Here is a 22,748-nt window from a genome sequence, read left to right as displayed (position 1 = left end):
GGGGGGGGGGGGGGGGGAGGCGCCATTTTTATTCCATACATAGTGCTGCGTGTTCTTCCCGAACAATCCAACCTTCCAATGTCATCAGCCCACAAACCATTATCTCAGTAGCGCTGGAGTCACGGTGCTCTTTGGAAAACAGCAATATCGGGGAGCAGCGGCTTCCTCCATGATGTCCTGCCACAGACTCCATGCCTGTTTAATGTTTTGTGTATGGCAGACACATGAACACGGACGTTAAGCAGTTCCAATGATTCCTTCAAACGTTTAGCTGGATTCTTTTTTTTTACCTCATTGAGCATTCTGCATTGTGCCTTTGGAGTCATCGTGGCACGGAGCCCACTTCTAGGGAGAGCAGCCACAGTAATCAATCTCAATTTATGAAAAGATTGTCTAATTGTGGACTGATGATCATGTAATCTTTCAAATCACTTTGTAACCCTTTCCAGCTTTTTGTGAGGCAACGGTTCACATGAACCGATGCTTCTTCTGAATAGAAAATTCCAATCCGTGTGTTTTTTTATGTTGAAAGTAGCTCTAAAACACAAACACACCTTGAATCGTGTTTCATTGATTGAACTCCAGGTTTGCTAACTGCTGACTCCAATTAGCTTTTGTTAAAGTCATTCGCTTTCCCTAACCCACAACACGGATGTTTGAATGATGTATTCAGTACGGCCAACAGTAATAGCTTGTGTTATTAGTTAAAACACTAATTGTTCATTATGGTAACTGAAAGATATTTATATATATTTTAAGATTAAATTTATACTGAACCCCTTAAGGACAATGGGTGGTCCCTTTTTCATTAAGGGATAAATGCTGGTAATTCAAAAGGGGTAACTTACTTCTCCCTGTGCGTAATATATAGATCCAGAGAGACCATACATTAAAACCTTTGCCTGTTACTTTATATTATATAAACTCTTTGTAAAGGCTGTGCATTATTTAACCCGCGCCACATACGATTTCTCTGACATCTGAGCTGTAGGAGCCCGGTCTAACCGGTGGATCCAGTCCCCGCTATAGAATGGCTTCCTTCAAAGGAAAGGAAAAAAAACTAAGATCGATGCGAGATACAGCACTAGTTTACAAGAGTTATAAATAGCGCCTTCAAATACAGCAAAAACAGGTCTAACCAACCTAAAAATAAGCATAGTTCCATAATGATAGCTAATCTTAGCACCTGTAAGTACATTCTTCTCTAAAAAGAAACCCATTGGAGCCCTCATGTAACCCACAGGACACTTTAACCCTGTGAAAGGTAACCAAGGAATTTTGGCGCTGGGCAAGGGAAGAAAAGAAAAAAAAATGTAAACTGCTTAGACCAAATATCACATTAATGCGTTGTATTGATCAGACGGTTTAGCTTTTTAAAAGTAGGAATGGATAGAACATTGACTCAAAGTTAAATTAAAATGCACCCTTCAATATATTTGAAAATCAGCTTGAAATGTGAAAAGAAAAAATCTTCCTCCTCAAGCCCACGGGTGTTTTTCTATAATATTGATAGATACAAATCAAGGGGAGTACACACTCAGCAAGCAAGAGCAGAGAGTGAATACTCACCACAGCATCCTCAGAGTAGTTCCCCGGTTGCTCTAAAGCTTCCTTAATCTCATTTGTATTAGAAGCCGCCTTTGCCCCAGTCAGCGGCTTCTAGGCAAACCAACAAATCCCCCCAGAACACATTAGTAAATAGCATGCCTCGAAGGATATGATCCGGCCACCGCCATCCTTACCCCACGGTTTCCAGTAACTGCTTTATGCGAGAAGCAACCGTGTTCCTGCCTAAAGAAGGTCATGGAGGCGGCTTATAAATAGAAATATAAATAGGACAGCCAACGCTACTTCATAAATATTAGGCAGCAGACGCGGTTTCAACAAGGCTCTTTGCATATAAAAGACCAAGCCACTTCCCATGATACATAATAATACCTCTTTTTATGAAAGAACAGCCGCAGGTAAAGCCGTCCAAGAACAAAAAATAAATAAAAGACGACAACAGTGCTCGATTCAAAAATAAAAACAGACAAAATAAAAGTGTTTAATGGTGGTTTTTCCACAGCCCCAAGCATACCTGCATGTTTGCTCCACCACAATAAGTGCTCCTGTGGCTAGCATCGTTCCTAGCTGCATCTTAGAGTTTCATAAACAGAAATCATGATTCTTTGCTATAGTACAGCTGCGATAGAGAAGTCCAAACAAGGATACAACTAACCAAAAAAAAAAGAGAATCCACTTTGGGACATTTCTAGAAGTGCGAAAATATTCATGATTGTACTGTCCACGGTGAGAGTTTTAATATTCGTCCAGGGTGTCTGCGCGAGGAATGGACAGACCCCGTTCCTTCAGGGCCTGCACTTTGAGCTTCTCGGCCTCCTGTTTGCTTTGTTGTTCGACGCGCTGCTCCTCTAAGATTTCCTCGATGGACACTTGGAGTAACGGGGTGTCGCTCTCCTTCTCCAGGTCCTAGAGTAGAAGAAGAAAAAAAAAAAAGAGACATCAAGGATGGAGAGCGGAGCGCAGTACTTCAACCTACCGGTATATTATTACAGATCTACACAAATTAATTCACAAAATCAAATTTAAGACTCAAGATGAAGTTCCGTACCAGTGAATACGCATGTAGAAAAAGTCACGACTGTGTTCTAGGTACCCTCCGTCCAGAGCCTATAGATAATGTCTCGCAGACAAAAGCTAGTTAAGCTCTTACTACTCTGATATTTACATCCCTGGGTTATTAGTATGAATATACATATTAAGAACCAACAGATTAAAAGTATATTAGGAAAGGAGGTCCCTGTACCATAAGAGCTTATGTTCTAAATAGTAGGGAGTGGAGATACAATCAAGGGGGAAGAGGTAAGACCGGTACTACCTACCCTGCCAAGAGGCAAACGTACAGGTCAAGCAACTTTTTATCTTGATGTATGGTGAAGCAATTATCAGCTGGGGGGGGGGGGGGGGGGTGTATGTATTGAAACGTGTAGATATACATAATGCACCATTAGAAAGTCATTGGCAACAGTTGCCATACACGATCATTAACTCCACGCAGTGATAAAATATGGGATAACGGGAAACCGGACCCAGACAGGATTTATTGTATAACACTCCGTTTAATAGGTACCGTGTAAACAGAACCTATGGGACCAGAGAGATTTCTCCTACCCAGGTTAAGAGCAACCTAATAATTTGAGCTTGTTTTAAAGGCAAGAGTTTGGGGGTTGAAATAGTGTAAAGAAATAGAAAAATACCATTCAATTCCATGAACGCCAAACAAATCGAATCATATTCTGGCCTCTTGCCAGCACAATGCTTTTCCGGTTTTTGTATTAGCTTATCACCCCGTCAAGAGGAGGCAGCGGCTCATAATACTCAGCTACTTTGAATTTCTGTGCTGACAAACTCTTTGTAAAGTCACCTTTATATTATTAAAAAGGCCCCCCCCCAGTCCTAGCGTCATGTTACACGCACACAGAAGCTCATTTCACATGGATTACGATGCATTAAATGGCATTCAAATTGGTGCATATACTTTAGTATATGCCCCCGTATCTACTGAAAGAAGGAAGCATACTTAAGTACACTTCCTGCACACGCCTCCTGCCAGCTAGCATACATGCTATTGGCTGCCACAGACTATAAATGTGCTACAAAGCATGTTCCAGAAGTGTACTCCAGTATCAGTCCAACATCCAATTCAGATTAATTAAAGGCAGACGCCAATAACAGATGTGCGGTGCGTCTGAATTCGGTTTAACCCAGAGTGGTGGAGAAACCAGTTCTATGAGGGAAATTTTTAGAGGTGAGCAGCTCTCTTAAGGAACAAACTGTTGACAACTTCCACACCACATAGGAAGCTTGATGAGCCGATTAGAGGATACATAACTCCTCCAGGGCAACTAGCACATTTCAACACTCAGGTTATCAGATCGGCTCGCGAGTATCCCTGTAGCAACAAAATGAACCAACGTCAGCACTGCCTTGCTAAGCACAATGTTTGTTAGGAGAACCATAAGTCAAGAATAACGTATGTACCAGCATAGCAGGTTTGTATAAGGAAGGGGGGGGGGGGGGACTCGAGTAAAAGTCATGTAGGTTGACAAAAACTGGGTTTTATTTCATTTCGTTCCAATAAACCCCCTTTATCTGCAGGTTTGGAGGCTGCCATTGTTCAGTCATATGATATATGACTTCCTTCCTTCATAGACCTTCCTCGGTCAGTGTCCAACTGAGTGATTAAGTCCGAGCCATTCCAGTGTTTACTACAAGCAGCATGATCAGGAGTCAGGTTGTTTGTCTAGTAGATTGGACCGAGATTCCACAGCTAGCACTACTAACGATAAATATGCAGCTGCATGAGAACGTTTAATAAGGAAGGCATTTTTTTTTTTTTTAACCACTGCGTGGTAGCTAGAGATTACGGCAATTTGTTAACTACTCCTTGGCATAATGTTCTGAGCTGCTCGTCACACGCATGCATGGACTTTGTATAGCAGCTCCCCCTGCAGGACGATCACTCAGTCTCCAGTTTATAAAGACAATCAGCTCTTGTGGGGCTTTAATAATTATATTGATCTATAAGTTTCAGTGTTGGAAGAAACTGAAACGTTACCTTTGTTCTGTACTCTACACATGTTCTGTGTCGAAGCATTATTCTCATAATATTCCTTTCATGCCAGAACGGCTCTTTACTATATCATGTAGATTTAAAGAAGTCTCTCTCTACTTACAATCTCTCCAAGTAGGACCACGTTCTCTCCTCTGACAACAAAAATTCCTCTTGGGATGTCGCCATATTTCTTCCCGACGTGGATACGTTCCACAGTCTGATGCAGCACAAGGTTAGCTGGACAAAGAAAGATTGAGGAAGAGTATGTCATCTGTATCAATAATCTAAAAGACAGCTAAACCCAGCTAATAGCTACCTATAGAGTAACTGTGCTGCTGATAGAGTCTAAAGGTCCTATGTCTCATCAAGAAGAGTTATCCGGTAAATCCCCCCCCATACAGTCATCACTATAGCAAGAGGGGCTTCCCATTTCATCATGACATAAAGAAGCCCCTTCAATACTATTCTAAGGCTTCCGTTCCACCCCTGCTTTTCTCAGTTTGATCGCGCATTACATACACGGACATCTCAAAGCAACCCTGGCCTTCCTCACCGTTTACAGGGGGAACTCGGCCTTTCCAGTATCAAAGCGCAGGGCAACAAAGACCCCTTACCTCGACTGGAGGAAACATAACTGAACATACAGCCAGAGAGGTAGGTTGTAAGCTCTTTGAACAGGGCCCCCCTCACCTGTGTCTAATCCAAATCATTACGTAATACATATTGCTTATGTCCCGTGTACTCATTGTACAGCACCATGGAATATGATGGCGCTATATAAAGCAAACAATAAAATGGACGGCACTCACCAAACTGGTCAATGCTCCTCAGGTACCCAATAAGTGTTCTACCGTCTCGAAGGAGTACCAAGTGTTTTTCTGGGGAGGAAATACAAACAGCATCAACATGCAGCAGCTCAAACAGGGGGGTACAGACCCGCACCACCAAAGATTGGATGACAATTAAAAGGCATTACCACAGACGCTAATTACAGCATACGCTTCCTTTAACCAATGACAGCTCTAAGATATATCTACACCAGCTTCACTATCGGAGCACACACCAGGCATCGATATGGGATAGGGTCATACATAACTATAACCTATGTTAACAAAATGCATTTTAGATTATATATATATATATATATGCACACACACATTATATATACACATCATATTTATATACACCCCCACAAACCGTTGGCACATTAGAGCCCACCCTCCAGCCTTGCATTGCCTACAAAACTATAACTCATATCGCCCTCAGCCAGATGTAAAAGTGCTGTCGCCGAACCTGAGCGTTCAAACCATTAACGTGAAACTCATTTTAGGACTATTAGTAGTTAATGTCTATCGGTCGACATTAGCAGTGCACGGGGCTGATACTAACTGTCTATATCCTCTATGAGGCTAGCGGTCCCAGGCATGTAATTCATTCTCTCTCTGCCGCCCCTGCCCGGGGCAACACTTCACACCGGACACCAATCAGCAACAGCAACCGGAAGTACCGCCATCTCCAAAAGAAACACATCCGGGGGCGAGACCTTTTAGGGGCGTGGAGAAGGAGAGCTGTGACGTAGCAGCACCAATTGCCAAGGGTGGAGGCGTGGCTACAAAAGCCGGTTGCTTCCACGTTCTATTGTGGGCGTAGGCAAGAGATTATGAAATACCGCCCCATTCGTCTTCCATTTCGTGTGTGGTTAACGCGACGAGAGAAGGGCGTGAGCAGGAATGGTCACATTATACGCATGCGCAACATGGCCAAGCACTAAAAGTAGGCGCGGTTACGCGCGTCTTTCTCTGAAATTCTCTCTCAGACGCTCCACTGACAGATGGTAAGCTAGTTCCTGCTTATTTTACATTGGCTGTGTATAGTCTTTGTGGGCGGGTAAAAGGCTTTCTGTTCACCCGCAATTGGCTGCTCTCAGCTATTCGTCTCTGATTGGCTAGTGGCTGGTTGCTATGCGATGTCCTGCTCCGCTCATGCGCATTTGGTGTTAGCCGCTATCAGTGGTTGAATTTCGCCAGTCCTATGTCGGCCGCCCATACACACGGGGATGGAGGAGGCGGCAGCGGGTACTATTCCGGTGGTCGTGGGGATGTGCTGGCCCGGCAAAGGCAAGATGAGGCAGCCTGGAGGTCCGGTTATTACCCTCAGGAGGCGGGGGCAAACTGGGTCGGAGGAGGAGCGGGGGGAGGAGCTGCAGGCACCCAGGTAATGAGGAGGTGAATTAGGGTCACTACCTTGCCGCTATGTATCTTTACACGGTCTGCTGCTGAATCATGCTGTCTGCAGATTGATTAGTAATGTCTATTGAAATCATTGCGTCGGGGCATTTAATTGCCTCTCATACCGCAGAATGAATGGGTAGAGCCGGAAGTCTGGCTCCGTGTGAGTTTGTGGAGACAGATTAGCAAGAGATCGTCTGGCAGTGGGAAGCTGGCGGGGAATAAAATAAAAGTTCCTATTGGCTCTGTACTTTCAATGCCCCCTAATTGCCCTTCAGCCAATAAGCATTCTGCAGAAAGTGCTTAAGATTCTTATTGGTTGCACGCTGTCAGTGTCCTACATTACATTTTAATAGTGAACTTGCAGGGGACATGGTATTGGCTGCACACTGTTAACATGCCAACTGATCAGCCAATGGAGGATTAGCAAGGGAAAGATCATAAATCCAGTTTGCTGCATGTTTTGTTCTAAATCACTGTGTAGCCAATGGGAATCCTGCAAAGAGAGGCATCCTCCCGCTTTGCATAGTGTCACCGTCCTAAATGACTGAGCAGGGAGAGAAGTAGCTCCTATTCGCTGCTCGCTGTGTTGTTAAGTCAATATATATGTTATATATATATATATGGGCGTCTGCAGAATCCCCCCACATGCATTTGTCTCTTTCCCTGCCTCTCCTTCAGTCACCCCCAGGGCTGACTCATTGAACACAGCATGCGGGGGTCATTGTACAGAGTTTTGGAATATGACGGTGCTATATAAAGCAATAAATAATAATAAATCCTGTTGGTCTATAGTTCTATAGTAGACCTTCATTCAGCGGTTATATTTACCAGCAAGCAGACTCTAGTTACAGGTGATTCTTCTTACTGGGCTAAAGTAGAAAAAGATGTTAGAGGACACTCCGGCCCCCGTGTGCACGTCAATGAATATTGAGAGTGCTTTCCTTGCACAGACTGCATCCTTGGACCATGGCCGAGGTGGGCCGCTGCATCTTATGTCTCAGGAAAAATCTACCCCCCTCCCCATTTACGTATATTTATTCACTTTAATATTAGGGCTGTCGGGGACATTAAATTGTCCCTTTACGTCCCATACGCTTTGTGGACCTTCCCATGTGGAAAATCTTATGTGACTTTACGCTAAAAGGTATCAACTTCAACCAAGGACGATTTCTTTTTCTTACAAATAATTTTTTTTACTTTGTGTCTTTTACACATTTGTGCAATTCACTCAACAAAATGCTCAGAGGTCTGTTCTTCAGAGCTACTAAGGTCCTATATATATATATATATATATATATATATATATATATATATATATATATAAATTGTTTGTTCCTGTTGGCCCAAGGTTGGCAACGTCAACCTAAGAGCAACTTTATGGATTCCATTCCATTATATTTTATTAATGGAGCTCCGTCAGACTCTGTAGCGCTGTTACAAGCATGACCATGAAAAACCCACATTTAAGTCGTCGATGATATTAACACGCGTGAAGAAGTACTTGTCTCGCCTACCAGTTGAGTCTTGCAGAATCCGTCACTAGCTGCCAAGTCTCGATTAAATGCCCCACGGAACTCTTCTGCATATCGTCGAAGACTTTACGCTGTGAACGGCTCCAAGTATGATGTCATTAGGACAGAAGTAGTTGTGTTACAAAGCTGCTGGTACCTTCATACCTTCCTGCGCTCCACTTCTCCGCCGCGCTTCAGATAATTACTGCTATGGGTTGGCCCTTCACCGTGGCACCAACGGGGACGCCGTTCTAGAACTTCTCAGGAAGACGGCGACGTATGCTTCCGAGCAGCCGAGGTAAGAGCTTTGAGGCGTTCGAGTATACGAGGATTGTGAGATTAGGAATACACACATCTGATCTGTCAAACCCGTTCTTTCTAGAGGGATTCTAGCCGCCCAAAGCCGGTGGGAAGTAGGTGGATTATTATATTGTTCTGATTTATTGACATTAAGTCTCTTTGACTGTGGTTTTGGGGCCACATGGTGTATTAAAGAGAGCCCCTTCTACTGTGAATAGTTCACACAGTGTGGCCCCTTCCCTTGTATACCAAGGCGAGGGCATTACGTCCATCAGGGCACGTGTGAAGGAATGGTGGTGTCATACTTACTACTCGCGATTTGGGCTGGCAGAACCCGCGCTTATCCGTTCCCCATCCGGAAGTTTTCTGTCTTCTACTCCTTTATCTTTCTAGAGGCTGCTTTACCAGCCAACAACCAGTTGAGATAATTTAATGAGCGATAATGAATCGGATCCAGAAAACAGGAAAGTGACTCACGAGGCTGGATTTTAGTCGGCGACTATTCATATATTGCGTATTTTAATCTGTAGAGTTTTATTCAGAGTAAAAGCCTTCGGGTTAAGGTGAATGATGGGAACTGGGTAGCGCTTCTTCCTCGGGCAGCAGAAGTTTTCTCTGGCATTTAATCCTCTCTGTTTTCTCCTGCATCCCGGCTTACACCCACGCCATTCACCGGCAGTGGCGTTGCTACAGGGGGGCAATTGCCCCCCCATGGATATTCCTTGCCCCCCCCCTGTTGCCCCCCCTGCCGAATTTGGAGCCACCCAGGACAGTCCTTGACTGCTAACGACGGCACCATGCCGTCACTAGCACTATCTTACCTTGATGGAGCTCTGTGGACCCCCATCACCACCTACCCCGGCGATCTGCCCCTCACACTGAGGGGCATCACCGGGGCCACCCGATCCGGCCGGTGACGGCACGCACAATGACGCGATGACGTCACCGCGCAACTTTATTAACAACTGACAATTGTCAGTTAAAGCGGTATGGGGGCATGCTGCTTAGATGCCTGTATCTCAGGCATCTAAGCAGCTACAGACCCCCAACATATACCATTGGAAAGGTAATTATCTCACCTGACCTGTCCAACGGTATATAGCTTGTAAAAAAAGAATTAAAAAAAATAAATGTAAAAAAAATGATTTAAACATAAAGTAGTTCAACTTTAAAAAAAAAAAAAAAGTTTAAGTATTCTAGCTAAATGATCACTGTGGTAGCCAATGTTACCACAGCGATCATATAGCTATAAAAAGTCACATTCCCTTTTTAAAAATGGCCGATACTAATTTTTAATCCCATGATCCCTTTGATCATGGGGTTAAATTTAGCCAACGGTAGAGGGAGGCAATTTTTGAAATCCTGATGAACTGCAAATATTATTAAAATCAGCCATTTAGCCTGTGCGGTACGTGGTATTAAAGGAGACTTTTAGCTATAAATATGCATTAAAGTGTATATGGTGGATGGAGAGTCTATATAGATACCATTGGACTCCTCTTAAAGAAACCTGGAATCTGAAGCCCGAAAAGAGGCATTTGGTCCAAATACAATATATAATTTGTACTCGGAGTACTCAATTCTTCCCTTTTTCTCTCCGTGTTAAGTTTTAGAAATTAATTATGTATGTGTGTGATATATATATATTATATATATTATATATATATATAATATGTATATAAATATGTGTTTTTCTCTTGATAAATATACAATTGATGGAGGTGGTCCTTGAGGTTTGGTACATTTCTCCTCTGTCCATCAGTACTTTAACCATATACAATGTTTTTGTTATAATTAAACAATTATGTGTTATTATATAGAAACACAGAACGACGGCAGATAAGAACCGTTCGGCCCGTCTAGTCTGACCACCTTTCCCGATGTAGAGACTTGGACTCGAATCGGTTGTTGGTCTCCTTGATTCCAGAGCCTCACACCTATCTCACGCGTGTTTAAATTCCTATACCACTTCTGCTGATAGAAAGTCCTTAAATTCCATCGAAGCCTCCGACCCTCTCGTCCTACATGGTTTGGCATATTTGTGGATATGGGGGGTAAAATGTCCCAACCTGTGGCACTCAATGGACTAGACTGGGGGCATTCAATGCGACGAGCCTGGAGGAGAGAATCCCAAATCTTTATGCCCACACCCCAAAGTTAGTAGTTGTTTTCAAATTCTGAAAGAAAGCTATACCCTGGTGCCAGTCAGTTATTCTGTCTCCTTACCCTAAAAAAATACCCCGAAACATCTATCCTACTCGTACAATATGTCTTATGAGTCACACGCGGATGAGGACACGCTTTTTGTAATGCAGTCATGTAGTTTGTAATTCATTGATGAGCCGTGTGACTCTATGTGTAAGGCAGGCTACTAATATATGTGTACGGATATATACACACATATATATATATATATGTTTGGGTTTTTTATTATTATTTTAATCAGTAAACACCATTGCAATAGGGTTGTCTATTGAGCTTTAAAAGAAAAAACATAGTTGCATATGGCAGGTTTATGCTATTGAGCTCATATTTACCATTGGCCATTGTTTGATTTTGTGTAGCCCACATTTTTAGAGACCCCCCCCAGCGATGCTAACCCAAAGGACGGTAGCCCAGGTTCTTGAACCAGAGCGTGGAAAACAAACTGATTTGTTCTCTTTGTCTCTCTCCAGCAGAATTCACCATATCCAAACTACGACCCAAACACCTGGTCCTGCTCCGGACATCCGCAGCCTCCTTACCCTCCACACTATCCAGCTGGAGGGCCGGTATGTAATCTGCGGGCGCTGTTGATGGCATTGAGCTGATTTTGAGCAGTTGTAGTTGTTAGAACCGGATCCTGTGTACCGCAAAGTATCAATAAATTGTACTTCTGTATCATATGCATTAGTGCCACTACATTCTTGGTAAAAAAATAAATAAATAATAAAAATACTAAGTATAAAAAAGTATAAATTCTACCTTCTGTGTGTGTGCACGCGTGTGAGTGCGTGCGTAAACGCATTGAGGGCCAGACCATCATCCTATATATAATATTAGAATTAGTGTATGGATGGTGTCCGCTATGTTGATCCCTTTGGCATGTTTGTGTTCCCTTCGCAGAGGATGGAGCCGTATACAAATGGTTCATATGGGCCTCCTTACACCCAGCCTTCGATGAATTCTCCCTACCCCAACCTCCCCCCGCAGAACCACTACTTCCCTCCGCCTGGACAGCCTCATTACCCAGTGGACCCCTACAAACAATCGAGTGGGAACTCGCAAGCTCCCCCTCCGTGGGGGATGTCTCCGCACGCTTATCACAACGTATCTCCGCAGGCTCAGGGATATCCACAGTACCCCGCTCAGCACGTGAGTGCCCGCTCTGCCCATGTCTGCCATGTCTTGTTAATGTTTGAAATGGGTAGCAGAAGTTCCCTGCATAGTTAACATTGTTAAATCGCTAAATAGCTTCACTTTAGCCAGATTATGATACATTTGATATATTGGCATATAAAGTGTTTTTGCTTGTAGAATTTAGTGGAATAAGCTCTAAGCATAAGTGGAACAGCCTCCCAGCCGAAGCGGTAGAGGCCAAAACAAAGATTAGACTAGCTGGGCTTCAAGTCCAAGTACTTCACTAAGGGTTGGGACGTGTATACATCAAGTTCAACTCTTCCAAGTACCCATTTTTGTTACCAAAAAGAATATTTTATGAATTTTTCCCCCAAAGTGTTAAAAAAATAAATAAATAAATAAAAAATACTTTCTGACCCCAAATGCAGACAGATTTTTCCCTACATTAAGAGACTGTGATAAAAAAGATGGTAGGCTTCATATGCCTCGTCCATGGATCCCTCCAATATAGGAGGATCTTATATCATATGGCATAATTGTATGACCAATTTTTTAAATATGCAAACCCAAGTAGTGGCTATCCCTTTCAACCCCTTCTGGCTTCTTCCAGCAGACAATGCCTCAGCAGAGCCCCCAGGGGGAAGGTTGGGGGCTTTATGGTGCCCCCAACCCTTATCAGTGGTCGCCAGCACCCCCTGTACCCCCAAACCAAGCTGGAAGTCACTATGCAGGTGGAGGCAGAACCTCTTGGCAAGGAGCAGACACGCAATCCGCTGCCTACGATACAAAGGTAAGTTTTAGTATTTAAATGTTACCACGTGGTTGGCAAAACGGCTCCCAAATTTCTTGGCTAAGGACCATGGGAAATATATTCAACTGCAGCCGGAGTGCCAATGAAATCGCCGCTCTGAACTGTGCCTTTATGCAGAAAAGATGCCGGGAGGCATTGCCTCTGAATCTGGAGTGTGGGAACATTCTTCCTTAACCCGGAGTACAAAAAAACTAAATTTTTAACACCAGATTTTAACCAATCTCTTGTGGGTTGGTTTCCTTTGGCTCAGGAGGCACTCACTTAATAATTATATGGCGGATAAGCACTTTATTTCATTAACAATTTAATTGTTAAATTAGAAAATAAAGTAAGGGAGATGGCTTTCAACAGTGATACTTCTTTATGCTTCTTTTTCTCCTTCATACTGAATTATTTTCATGGCTAACTCCAGTGTTCTTCTGATGTTTTTAGGATGCTTCCCAAACACCCAGCTATAACCAACAAAGGCCATACCAAGGTTACCCTGATCAGCCCCAAGCAGCACCAGCTAGTGAACCCAAGCCAAATCCACCCAACCCCCATTACAGTGCTTCTCCCCAAATGTACAACAGGAATGACCCTACAACCCAACCATCGATCGCGAAGACCAGTGAACCCAACCTTCCCACAGCGGATTCGGTAAATGTCCATCCAGGTATCCTAAAGATCAACCAGGTGTTGGAGAAGATGGTGGATCTGGAACAGGAGGTGGATGAGTTTGTAGGAAAGAAGAGTGACATGAGCTATCGTTGCTTAGAAGAACTTCTAACAAAGCAATTATTGCAACTGGATTCGGTGGAAACCGGCGGACAGGAAAACGTTCGCCAGGCACGGAAAGAAGCCGTGAGAAAACTACAGTCCATCCTGGAAAACCTAGAGAGGAAGGGATTGTGATTGCATGCGTTATGCTTGGAAGGTTCTGGACAAACAGGACTGGAAAATGTGTTAAGTCTTGGGATGATTGGAATTTCCAGAAGATTATTGCTGGCTGGTCTTTGACAAGTGGGTGCGAGGGCATAATGGATGGAACAGAAGAATTACCAACAAAATTAACATTACAGAATATTTTGAGAATTAAAAAAAAATAATAATAAAAAAAAAATCACACGTTCACGTACTTGTCATTTAAAAGGGGCATTTAATGATATTAAAGGATAATGGATTTATCATCTGTGCTAAACCTTGTTTATTACATAAAAAAGGCAAAGACCGTCATCAACGTAAAGACAAGCCTTTAGAGTCAAATTATAAAGGGCTGAATTATTTTCAATACCGTTGTCCTCAACAACTGTGGGGGGGGTGGACTTGGATACTTCTTTTTTTCTAAACCTATAGAGTATCTGACACATCTCGGACAAGAAAGCATATATTTAAATCAGTTTCCAATTGAAACCGCTTTTATGGGAAGAAAAGTTGCTACATTATGGTAATTACCTAAAAATTCTGGGGAATTTATTATAATTTCCCTTTATGAATAAATCCGCTCGTGAATACTACTTAACCCACATAATGACCTGTGATCCAGGTACATGGTTTATGTAAACCTAATATATCAAAACTTAATTAAACTGATTTATGACAATCAAAATCATAATCTTCAGGGTAGGGGGTTGCATCCATAGTGTAGTTATTTTGAAGATAGGAAAGAAAAACAAATCTCAGGGAAAAAAAATTATTTCACTCCCAAAATCACATAAATACCAGTAACATTTGTGATGTTTATCGGTTGGATATTATGTATGTGGTTGGGTGACTGTTGTTTTAAAGAAAAGCTTCGTGTCACGTACCGCCGTTTAAAATATTTCGGAATCACCGAATGCCGTGCTCGCTTTGAGACAGCTAGATAATTTTGTTGCTGGTACTGGGGAAATACAGGTTACTATGGAAATGATCCTGTAAAAAAGAGACTGTTGAGTTTAAGAAATAAAAGCCATACTGGGAATGTTGAAATGCTTTAAGAGTGTTTTGATTTATTGTTAGCGTCAAATCACAGTATATAACTTTATTTGCCAGTGGCAAATAATACAAACGGTTTGCTTATTGTAATGGTACTAAAGTGGAATGTATATGGGGGGGGGACATTTTATGAGTACATCGTGTGAGCAGGCAGTGTAATTTCCTGTTCTCTGGTGCTGCATGATTATTCTTCCCCCGTTTAAATTCTTTCCTGTCTGGATTCAGGGCAGTAAATTGGTATCTTGTTTTTGCATTTGGTTACAAAGTGAACGGCATTAATGTATAAGCGGTCATTCCTAATGTCTGTGAGTAACGGCAATGGTAACACAAGGTGAAAACTGCAAACCGGGCAAGGTACAGCCTGCCCGCCGCATCACGCAGTCGTCTATGTCTGGGCATCAAGCTAAGCTCTCTACCTGTAGAGGCTGCAAGTATCACAGTATCACTTGCAATATGTTGCCTGCTTTGTGTCCCATACCCTGCCCTCTTGCAATAAGCTGGAGACATGGGACATCTGGGGTGAAGAAGGGATGAGATGGTCCTGGATAATATCGTTAAAGTGTCTGGAGTGCTTTCTGCACAGGTGTACGGGGGATTTTCTTAGCTCCTTTCTCCGACCCAGTGCTGGAGCCGACTGGCAGTGAGTATACCACCAGGACGCAGACAGCGGGAGATGTGTTCGGCTGAACGTTTCTCCTATAAGCTAAGGAACTGGGGCAGCAGAAAAGAAATAAACGCCTATAGGGGAACCACATGAGAATGTAAAGGCGGCACAGCATATAATGGCTGAAGTGTCCCTTTAAATCGTTGAGATGCAGCTCATTATTTATCGAATACATATGCTGTGGCGATGTGGTAGGAGCAATACAATGGATTAATGTATGTGGATGAACCCAGTTCATCGCATTATGCAGGTAGCCTGATGCTGAGTTGTCCTCACGATTAGGGTTGCGTCTTGTTTTACGTGTTTAAACAAAGCTTTAGTGAATGAGTCACGCAGCAGCTCCCTTCCCCCGAGCGCACAAAGTTCAAGCCTTTTACCAGTACACTGTAAGCTTTAGTAAAACTGTACAATGCGGCTTCTATGTTATCACAACATGTGGTAACAGAGTATAACGCAATATACGAGAAACAATAATTACCAAGTACGTTGAGGGTACACTGAGCGGAAAGTACAAAGCCAGTTCTGAAATAACATATTTATCCAGAATGCCCGCTACCCATGGCATTATCCAAGGCAGTGGTAACCAACACTTATCTCTTCAACTCCTGATAACAGCACCCAAGATTCTAAGTTCCAGTTTACCCAATGCTGGGACACTCCCTTGACTTGATTGCCATTCTTCCGGGCCATACGGTATCGAGGAATAACTTTTAGTTTCCCAAACATTCTACTTATCGCAAACGCCTCTTTCTCTGTCTTTCTTCCTCATTCAGTTTGTGCTACATATGTGCTTATTGGCCAAAAATGATTAGTTTCCTATCAACTCATTTTAGACAAAAAATTGAGAGCATTTGAAATTCGGGAAACAAAATTTATCTGACAGCCACATTTACTCTCATTCACTCTCTCAGACTCTCATTCACACTTCTCATTTTCGTTCACTCTCTCACTCCCCGAATGTCTCCCTACCTTCCCTGACAACCATTTCTGCATCTCACAGCTCTGCTTCCTTGTCTCGCATCTTATTGTTCTCCTCTCTTCTCGCTCTTCTTTCTTCGTGCTATCTCCGCAGACATAACCCCCTGGTGAACTTCTGCCAAACGGGTGGAGAGGACGTAACCAGAAGCTCTGCCATTTTTCTCAGGGCAAAATGATAGAGCTTCCGGTGATGTTCCTCTATCCCTATCCTGTGACATCACCCGTAGCTCTGCCATTTTGGCGGAGGTTTGCTGGGCGGTCACGTCCGCAGAGATGTGGACGAAGTAAGAAGAGAGAAAAGAAAAGAACAATAAGATACAAGCTAGGCTGCAAGTGGGAGTGAAAGAGCCCATGGATTTCAGATGAAAATCCAGAGCTTTTTGATTTGTCTTTGTTTCCTGGGGGGGGGGTCTGATCTCGTTTTCGGAGATCCGTATGAATTAATCAAATTGTCAAATTATGTTAAATTTGCGATTCATTCGAATCCAAAGTCTAGTTTCTGCCACTGTAGGAATAACATTCCAAACCGCCCAAGGCACAGAGCTTTATTAATCTTTATTAAGCTCCTGTCCTGTAATTATATACGTTTTCCAGGAAAGAGGATTTCACAAATCTTCTTCCTCTAATTTAACTTCAGTCCTCTCTGATCCCACTGAAGCCACCTCCCTATTGTCTGATAAGAAGTGATTCTATAATGTACTGTGTTTCTCTTGTCTTGAATGTTTTGTTTTGTAAATCTTACAGATTACACAATAAATTAACTGGACCAAATACACATTAAAAAAAAACAACAAAAAAAACAAAACAGCCAACAGCCGCGTGATCTATCGTTCATTTGTTTCTTTTATAATCTTTTAAAAAAATGAATTTACCAAATTTTGTACTATTATCTCAGAACGTGTCATTCAAATAAGTCCTCAAACGAGAAGGTCCACAGACCAATTCAAATTACTATCTCTGCAAGAATGTCCACTTTAATACCTGTAATATTTATGTATTTTTTTCTGGTTGCCACAGTACGTCATTTGAAGACTTCTATTGTAAGCGATACTTCATGTAGGCACCAGAGCAGTCTGAAGTAGCCTCTCCCATCCTTCCTATGAGTCCCATAAAAGAAAGAATTAACGAATAAGAACCAAGCCTGGTTGGAAATTGCAAGAATTGAACATCGTAAACGTAAGCTTAGTCCTATCAGCCTGTGCAAAGACAAAGAAAACAAATTAAAAGCTCACCATTCTGTCCACACGAGGATAAAGGATCGCCAAAGGGCAGTGACAGTGATATCGTCTGTGTTATGGCTACACACAAAAAGGGTATCAATGGCCCACATTTTGGGCTGCAGCATTTCTTGTTGTCATAAAAGAAGCAGGCACTAGTAATGTTGGTGGAGGTATTGGCAACGATAACATTGAAAGTGATGATGACGGCGATGACAACGTGAGGGTGTTCACCACCACGGCAGGCACATTTGCTGGATTCTTCAGAAACATTCTTTCCTCGTGTTAAAAGACTTGCTTTGGGCTAGTTGGATGATGATGATGAGGTGTAGTCTGAGCTTTTGAAGCTGACATAGCTTTTTTTTACCACTGCTTCTACCTGGATGTCATAATAACGGGTGGGGAGCTGCAATGCAAATTATACATATGTATTACAAGTACATATGACTACACTACACTAATTTTACTTCAACGAGTGTCAGTAGAATCATATTTTACAGGATATATTCTGTTATATATATATTTGTTCACTTCATCATCATCAGTCTTTTCTTACTCACCACCCAACACTCCTCAGTCCTTCTTCAGTAAGACCACGGTGATAAACCCTGTTTGGTGTTTCTCTACCAGTCGCAAAATTCAGGAACACAGTGACCTCTGTTCTTGTTTATTTAAATCAGGGGTGGGGAACCTTTTTTCTACCAAGGCCATTTGGATATTTATAATATAATTCGCGGGCCATACAGAATTATCAACTTAAAAATTAGCTCCACGTTGTATATTTATCCCAACACCCAACTCCCCTTAAGTATTGATGTGATACCACCTACCAGCCCCCCTTGTGAATTAATGCCCCATTGTCCCCCACACCCTTGTGTATTGCCCCCAGCCAGCTCCACATTGTGTATTTATCCCACCACCCAGCCCCCCTTTAGTATTGATGTATGTGATGCCCCCAGCCAGCCTCCCCTTGCCTATTGCCCCTAGCCATCCCCACCATGTGTATTTATGTCACCCATCCAGCCCCCCTTAAGTATGTTAGCCCAGATTGCATCCTCAGGACCTGCCTAGCACCCACACTGAAAGCATAGGACTTGCCGTGTTTCCCCAAACAGCCTCCCTGTGCCATGCTTCTCCCAACTTACACATCCATGCTATAACACACATATTCATTCACTCATTCACAAATATTCCCTCATTCAGATATTCATTCATCCTCATGCATTGAAGTACAGTTGAATATCATCTTTCTTTCCTGAAGTAGGTTTACAAATACAATGCTCAATCTTTATAGTTTGTGCAATGAAAGATAACATTCTTCAAAAGCGTTATGGCTTCAAACGACTACCCTACAAAAAATAGAACAGTTCTAGAACATTCTGCTTCAGTCTTCCTTGGCTTTCTTACATCTTTTACGCATCCTTGTTGTTGCATAAAATGGTGGCTGGATATGGTGTCTATGTGCTGTTTCTTTTCGCGCGTTGGATCACTATGTCCTGTCACCATTTCACACGACAATAAGAATCCATACAAGTCATAAGGACTCTAAGGCAGCTTTGATGAGGGTTTAGAGGAACATGATCTGTAAGCAGTAGGCACATATCCTGTTGGTTATTATTGTGTGTATATTTGTTGTCCTGTCCAGCTCCCACAATTCTAATTCTCATTTACATGCTAATCGTATTTGTTTTGTTGATAACATTTACTCAAACTGTATAAATGTGGACAATTTTGTACAATATTTCAGTTCTGGGTGGGTTTTCACAGCTAAAACCGATGTTTCAGAACCCGAAGACCACTGGGAAGCAGTAGAGCTCCAGTCGTGCACAGAGAACATACCTCAGATGACCTAAAAGATTAAATCCTGGTTCGGTCACATTTGGAGGCAGCCATGGGACATCCTCTTTCTAAAGATTAGATTGTTCAGGGACACAGCAACCAGCTGATGAGGATGACACACCATACATCTGCTTGGCCTTTTTGCCATGCTTCTAAGGCATTTGCTACTTTTAGTCATGGTGGTTGGAGGTTGTAGACTTGAAGATCCCATTGCCATCCCCATCCCTTCCATAACAAATATAAGATTTAGCATTAATTTAATGCCATCATTGTTTTTCTCATCAACATATTTGCTAGGTGAAAGAAGGGAAATAATCTTGTAACAAACAACCTAGTTTTAATTAGAGATTATTTATGTGCAAGTGCAAACAAGTACAATAAAATATAACTGGAAACACTGGTAACAATAATGTACCTTAAATACATTAAATATCGGGGAAAAAACAGCTAACAGTAACAAAAACATTTTTCCTTTAAATATTAAAAAAATGGACCCTAGGCAATTATTTCCTGTGCACCCCCACGCACCATAGCATGCAATCACTCCCTCCGCTCCCACACCAAAAAAAAAAGAGTCCCTTTGTCCCCTCATTCACTAAGCCACACCTCTCTTTTCTTTCCTCCCTGTAGTTCAGGTATAGATCAAATAATCAACATTACACTTGCATGTATAGCATTGCAGATATAGTCCAACAGAATAACACACAAACCCAGCTTTTCAGGTATAGATCAACTGGGGATCACATGCAAACTCAGCACTGAAGATATAGATCAAATAAACAACACACGGAAACAGCACTGCAGGTATAGATCAACTACATAAGATATACAAACCCTGTATTTGCAGGTATACATAAATAATGTATGGAAACAGAGCACAGCAGATATAAATCAACAGAATAACACACAAATTCAGCTTTGCAGGTATAGATCAGCTGGAAATCACATATAAACTCAGCAATAAATGTATAGATTCAAAAAAAAACTAAATTACAGGCATAGATCACAGGTTGCACACCCAAAGGCCAGCACTAGTGTCCACATAGAACTTGACCAGCACCCAGATTACACACACAAATTACAGCCCAGCCTGAGCCATTTTTGTTCCCAAACAGCCCAGCCTAAGACATCTTTGTCCCCAAACAGCCATGCGTAAAACATCTTTGTCTCCAAACAGCTCAGCGTAAGACATCTTTGTCCCCAAATAGCCCTGTGTAAGATATCTTCGTCCCCAAACAGCCCAGCATAAGACATCTTTGTCCCCAAACAGCCCACCCAGTGCCATCTTTGTCCCATAAACATCCTGCCTGTGCCATCTTTGTCCCACAAACACCCTGCCCGTGCCATCTTGGTCCCCAAAGCTCAAAATACCCTGCTTGTGCCATCTTTGCCTTTCCCCAAATCACTTATACATCTATGATACACTCAAAACACTTATACAGTCACTCACTCATTCACTCTGTCATTTACACAATTCATTAATGCATTCTCACAATTCATCCACAAATTAATTTGTTCTCTAATTAATTCACACAAATTATCCACACATTAATTCATTAATTATCTCACTCATTCACAAAATGTATCCATACATTAATTAATTCTTTCACCCATTCACACAATTTAAGATTCTTACCACCCCCTTTTCTCACAATCTCTTCCCCTCTTCTACCCCCTCACTATCTACCCCCTCTCCACATCAATGGTCAAAAGATTACATATTTTTGTAATGGCACTTCCTCTTTCTGGACAGCAGGTGGCACAATACCACACATGCTGCACAATGCTTACAACACTCTGGGAAGGCAGACATTTATTTCATTTATTGCAATTCCACTATGTGTCATAACATGGTTATAGTAATTTTACATAAAAAATACTGTTTTGACATCAATAAAGCCCCCATCTGTTTCCCTTAAATTAATTAGCCCCCAGACCTAGTACACAGCCCATATTCAGAAATGTATAATATTTACTGATATGTACTTCTGAATGCACCTATACCAGCCTTTGTGATATGATCCATATGGTTTATCTAGAAAACATTCTAGATAAAATGTATTTCATTTTTAAATGAGCTCAAAAGTTAAGGGTGTGACACATTTTACATTAACTTAATTAGCCAACACATAAAACCCAGAGTCTAGGGTAGGGCTCCTCGAAGGGCCGCAAACAGACCACACTTTTTAGATATCCCAGCATAAGCATGATTAAAAGTTCATAAAACTAGTCGTATTCAGGCAAGGCTACACAGACTTCCCGGCCTGTTTGTGGCCCCTGAGCACTGGTGTTGTACAGCCATGTTCGGGGGGGGGGATGTATTAGGAACTCAAGCTCTTTAGGGTAACGGATAGCTGAGTGTAGTCAGACAGAGAATTTTTTTTTTTTTTTTAAAGAGATTTTTTTTTTGCAGAGGTAAGTATAAACATGATAAAGTACACCAACATCCAATAACATACTTTGACCTTTAGCCTCCCTGGATTTTTTTCAGGGGGTCTGGGTGCATAGGTCAACTTGTTACATACAGGATGGAGATTTTAACATATTACACATTTTTGCAGTACTAAGATTCAATTATATTTGCAGCCATATATTTTATCTATGAATGTCGTATCTCGTGTTATACTCCTCTGTTATTTTAAATGTACTTTGTATGTTTAGATTCAAACATTGCTGAGCCATGTTGAGTAAATTTTTGGTTGTCTTGTTGCATACTAAGGTACTAACATTTAAACATAAACATCATAACCGAGTTAGCACTACTTATAGTTTGTCTTGAACCTTTAAGGTGTATAATTGTGAGTTAATTTATCACTTTATTGGTCTAACGTCACTGTCCAGCCATAATGACCAAATTTTATAATATTTGGGAAGGGTATGATTAATTGCTCTATTTTGAGAGCTAGAAGGCCGTGGATTATCAGAATTTTATGGGGCCAGACAGGGAATTCTAACATTTCCATGGATACCTAACATTGTGAATATACAATGATAATTTACGCAGACTATTTCATTGTTTTGGACGCATATTACAGTAGTGTGAAAAAGAGCACTGCCTTTGATTTTCTTTCACACATGGCTTCTCCATTTTGGCTTTATTTTTGTTGATTAAATTATGACACGGTGTAATATGTTGTGTTCTTGATCATCTAAGGTTGTATTTACCTAATTTTTAGACCTGCTAAGGAACAGATGATTGTTATAATGTCCTGGTTTGTAAAACCATAGAATTCTAAGAGGGTATACTTTCTTTTTCACACAACTGTAGGTGGAAGGCTGTAGAT

General features: G+C 41.9%; 2 protein-coding genes across 2 annotated transcripts; one reads left to right on the top strand and one right to left on the bottom strand.

Annotated features, from left to right (window-relative positions):
- Window positions 1-2,301: 2,301 nt before the first annotated feature.
- Window positions 2,302-6,053, bottom strand: LOC149279253 (U6 snRNA-associated Sm-like protein LSm1). Its single transcript, XM_089501455.1, has 4 exons — window positions 6,008-6,053; window positions 5,428-5,496; window positions 4,740-4,855; window positions 2,302-2,472 (listed from the first exon to the last, which is right to left on the bottom strand). Exons 1-4 carry the CDS (start codon window positions 6,051-6,053, stop codon window positions 2,302-2,304), a joined length of 402 nt encoding a protein of 133 aa, XP_089357581.1.
- Window positions 6,054-6,649: 596 nt separating this feature from the next.
- Window positions 6,650-13,704, top strand: LOC149279252 (BAG family molecular chaperone regulator 4-like). The gene is made up of 5 exons (XM_089501452.1): window positions 6,650-6,832; window positions 11,336-11,431; window positions 11,766-12,014; window positions 12,610-12,789; window positions 13,243-13,704. The coding sequence occupies exons 1-5, from the start codon at window positions 6,650-6,652 to the stop codon at window positions 13,702-13,704; spliced, it is 1,170 nt and encodes a 389-aa protein (XP_089357578.1).
- Window positions 13,705-22,748: the final 9,044 nt, after the last annotated feature.

This window comes from Sceloporus occidentalis, unplaced genomic scaffold (assembly GCF_023333645.1).
Source record: "Sceloporus occidentalis isolate IW3139 unplaced genomic scaffold, rSceOcc1.0.p SCAF_174, whole genome shotgun sequence".
In the NCBI taxonomy this organism is placed as follows: Eukaryota; Metazoa; Chordata; class Lepidosauria; order Squamata; family Phrynosomatidae; genus Sceloporus; species Sceloporus occidentalis.
Note: the sequence above shows the minus strand (reverse complement) of the source record. Positions and strands in the feature narration are given on the sequence as shown.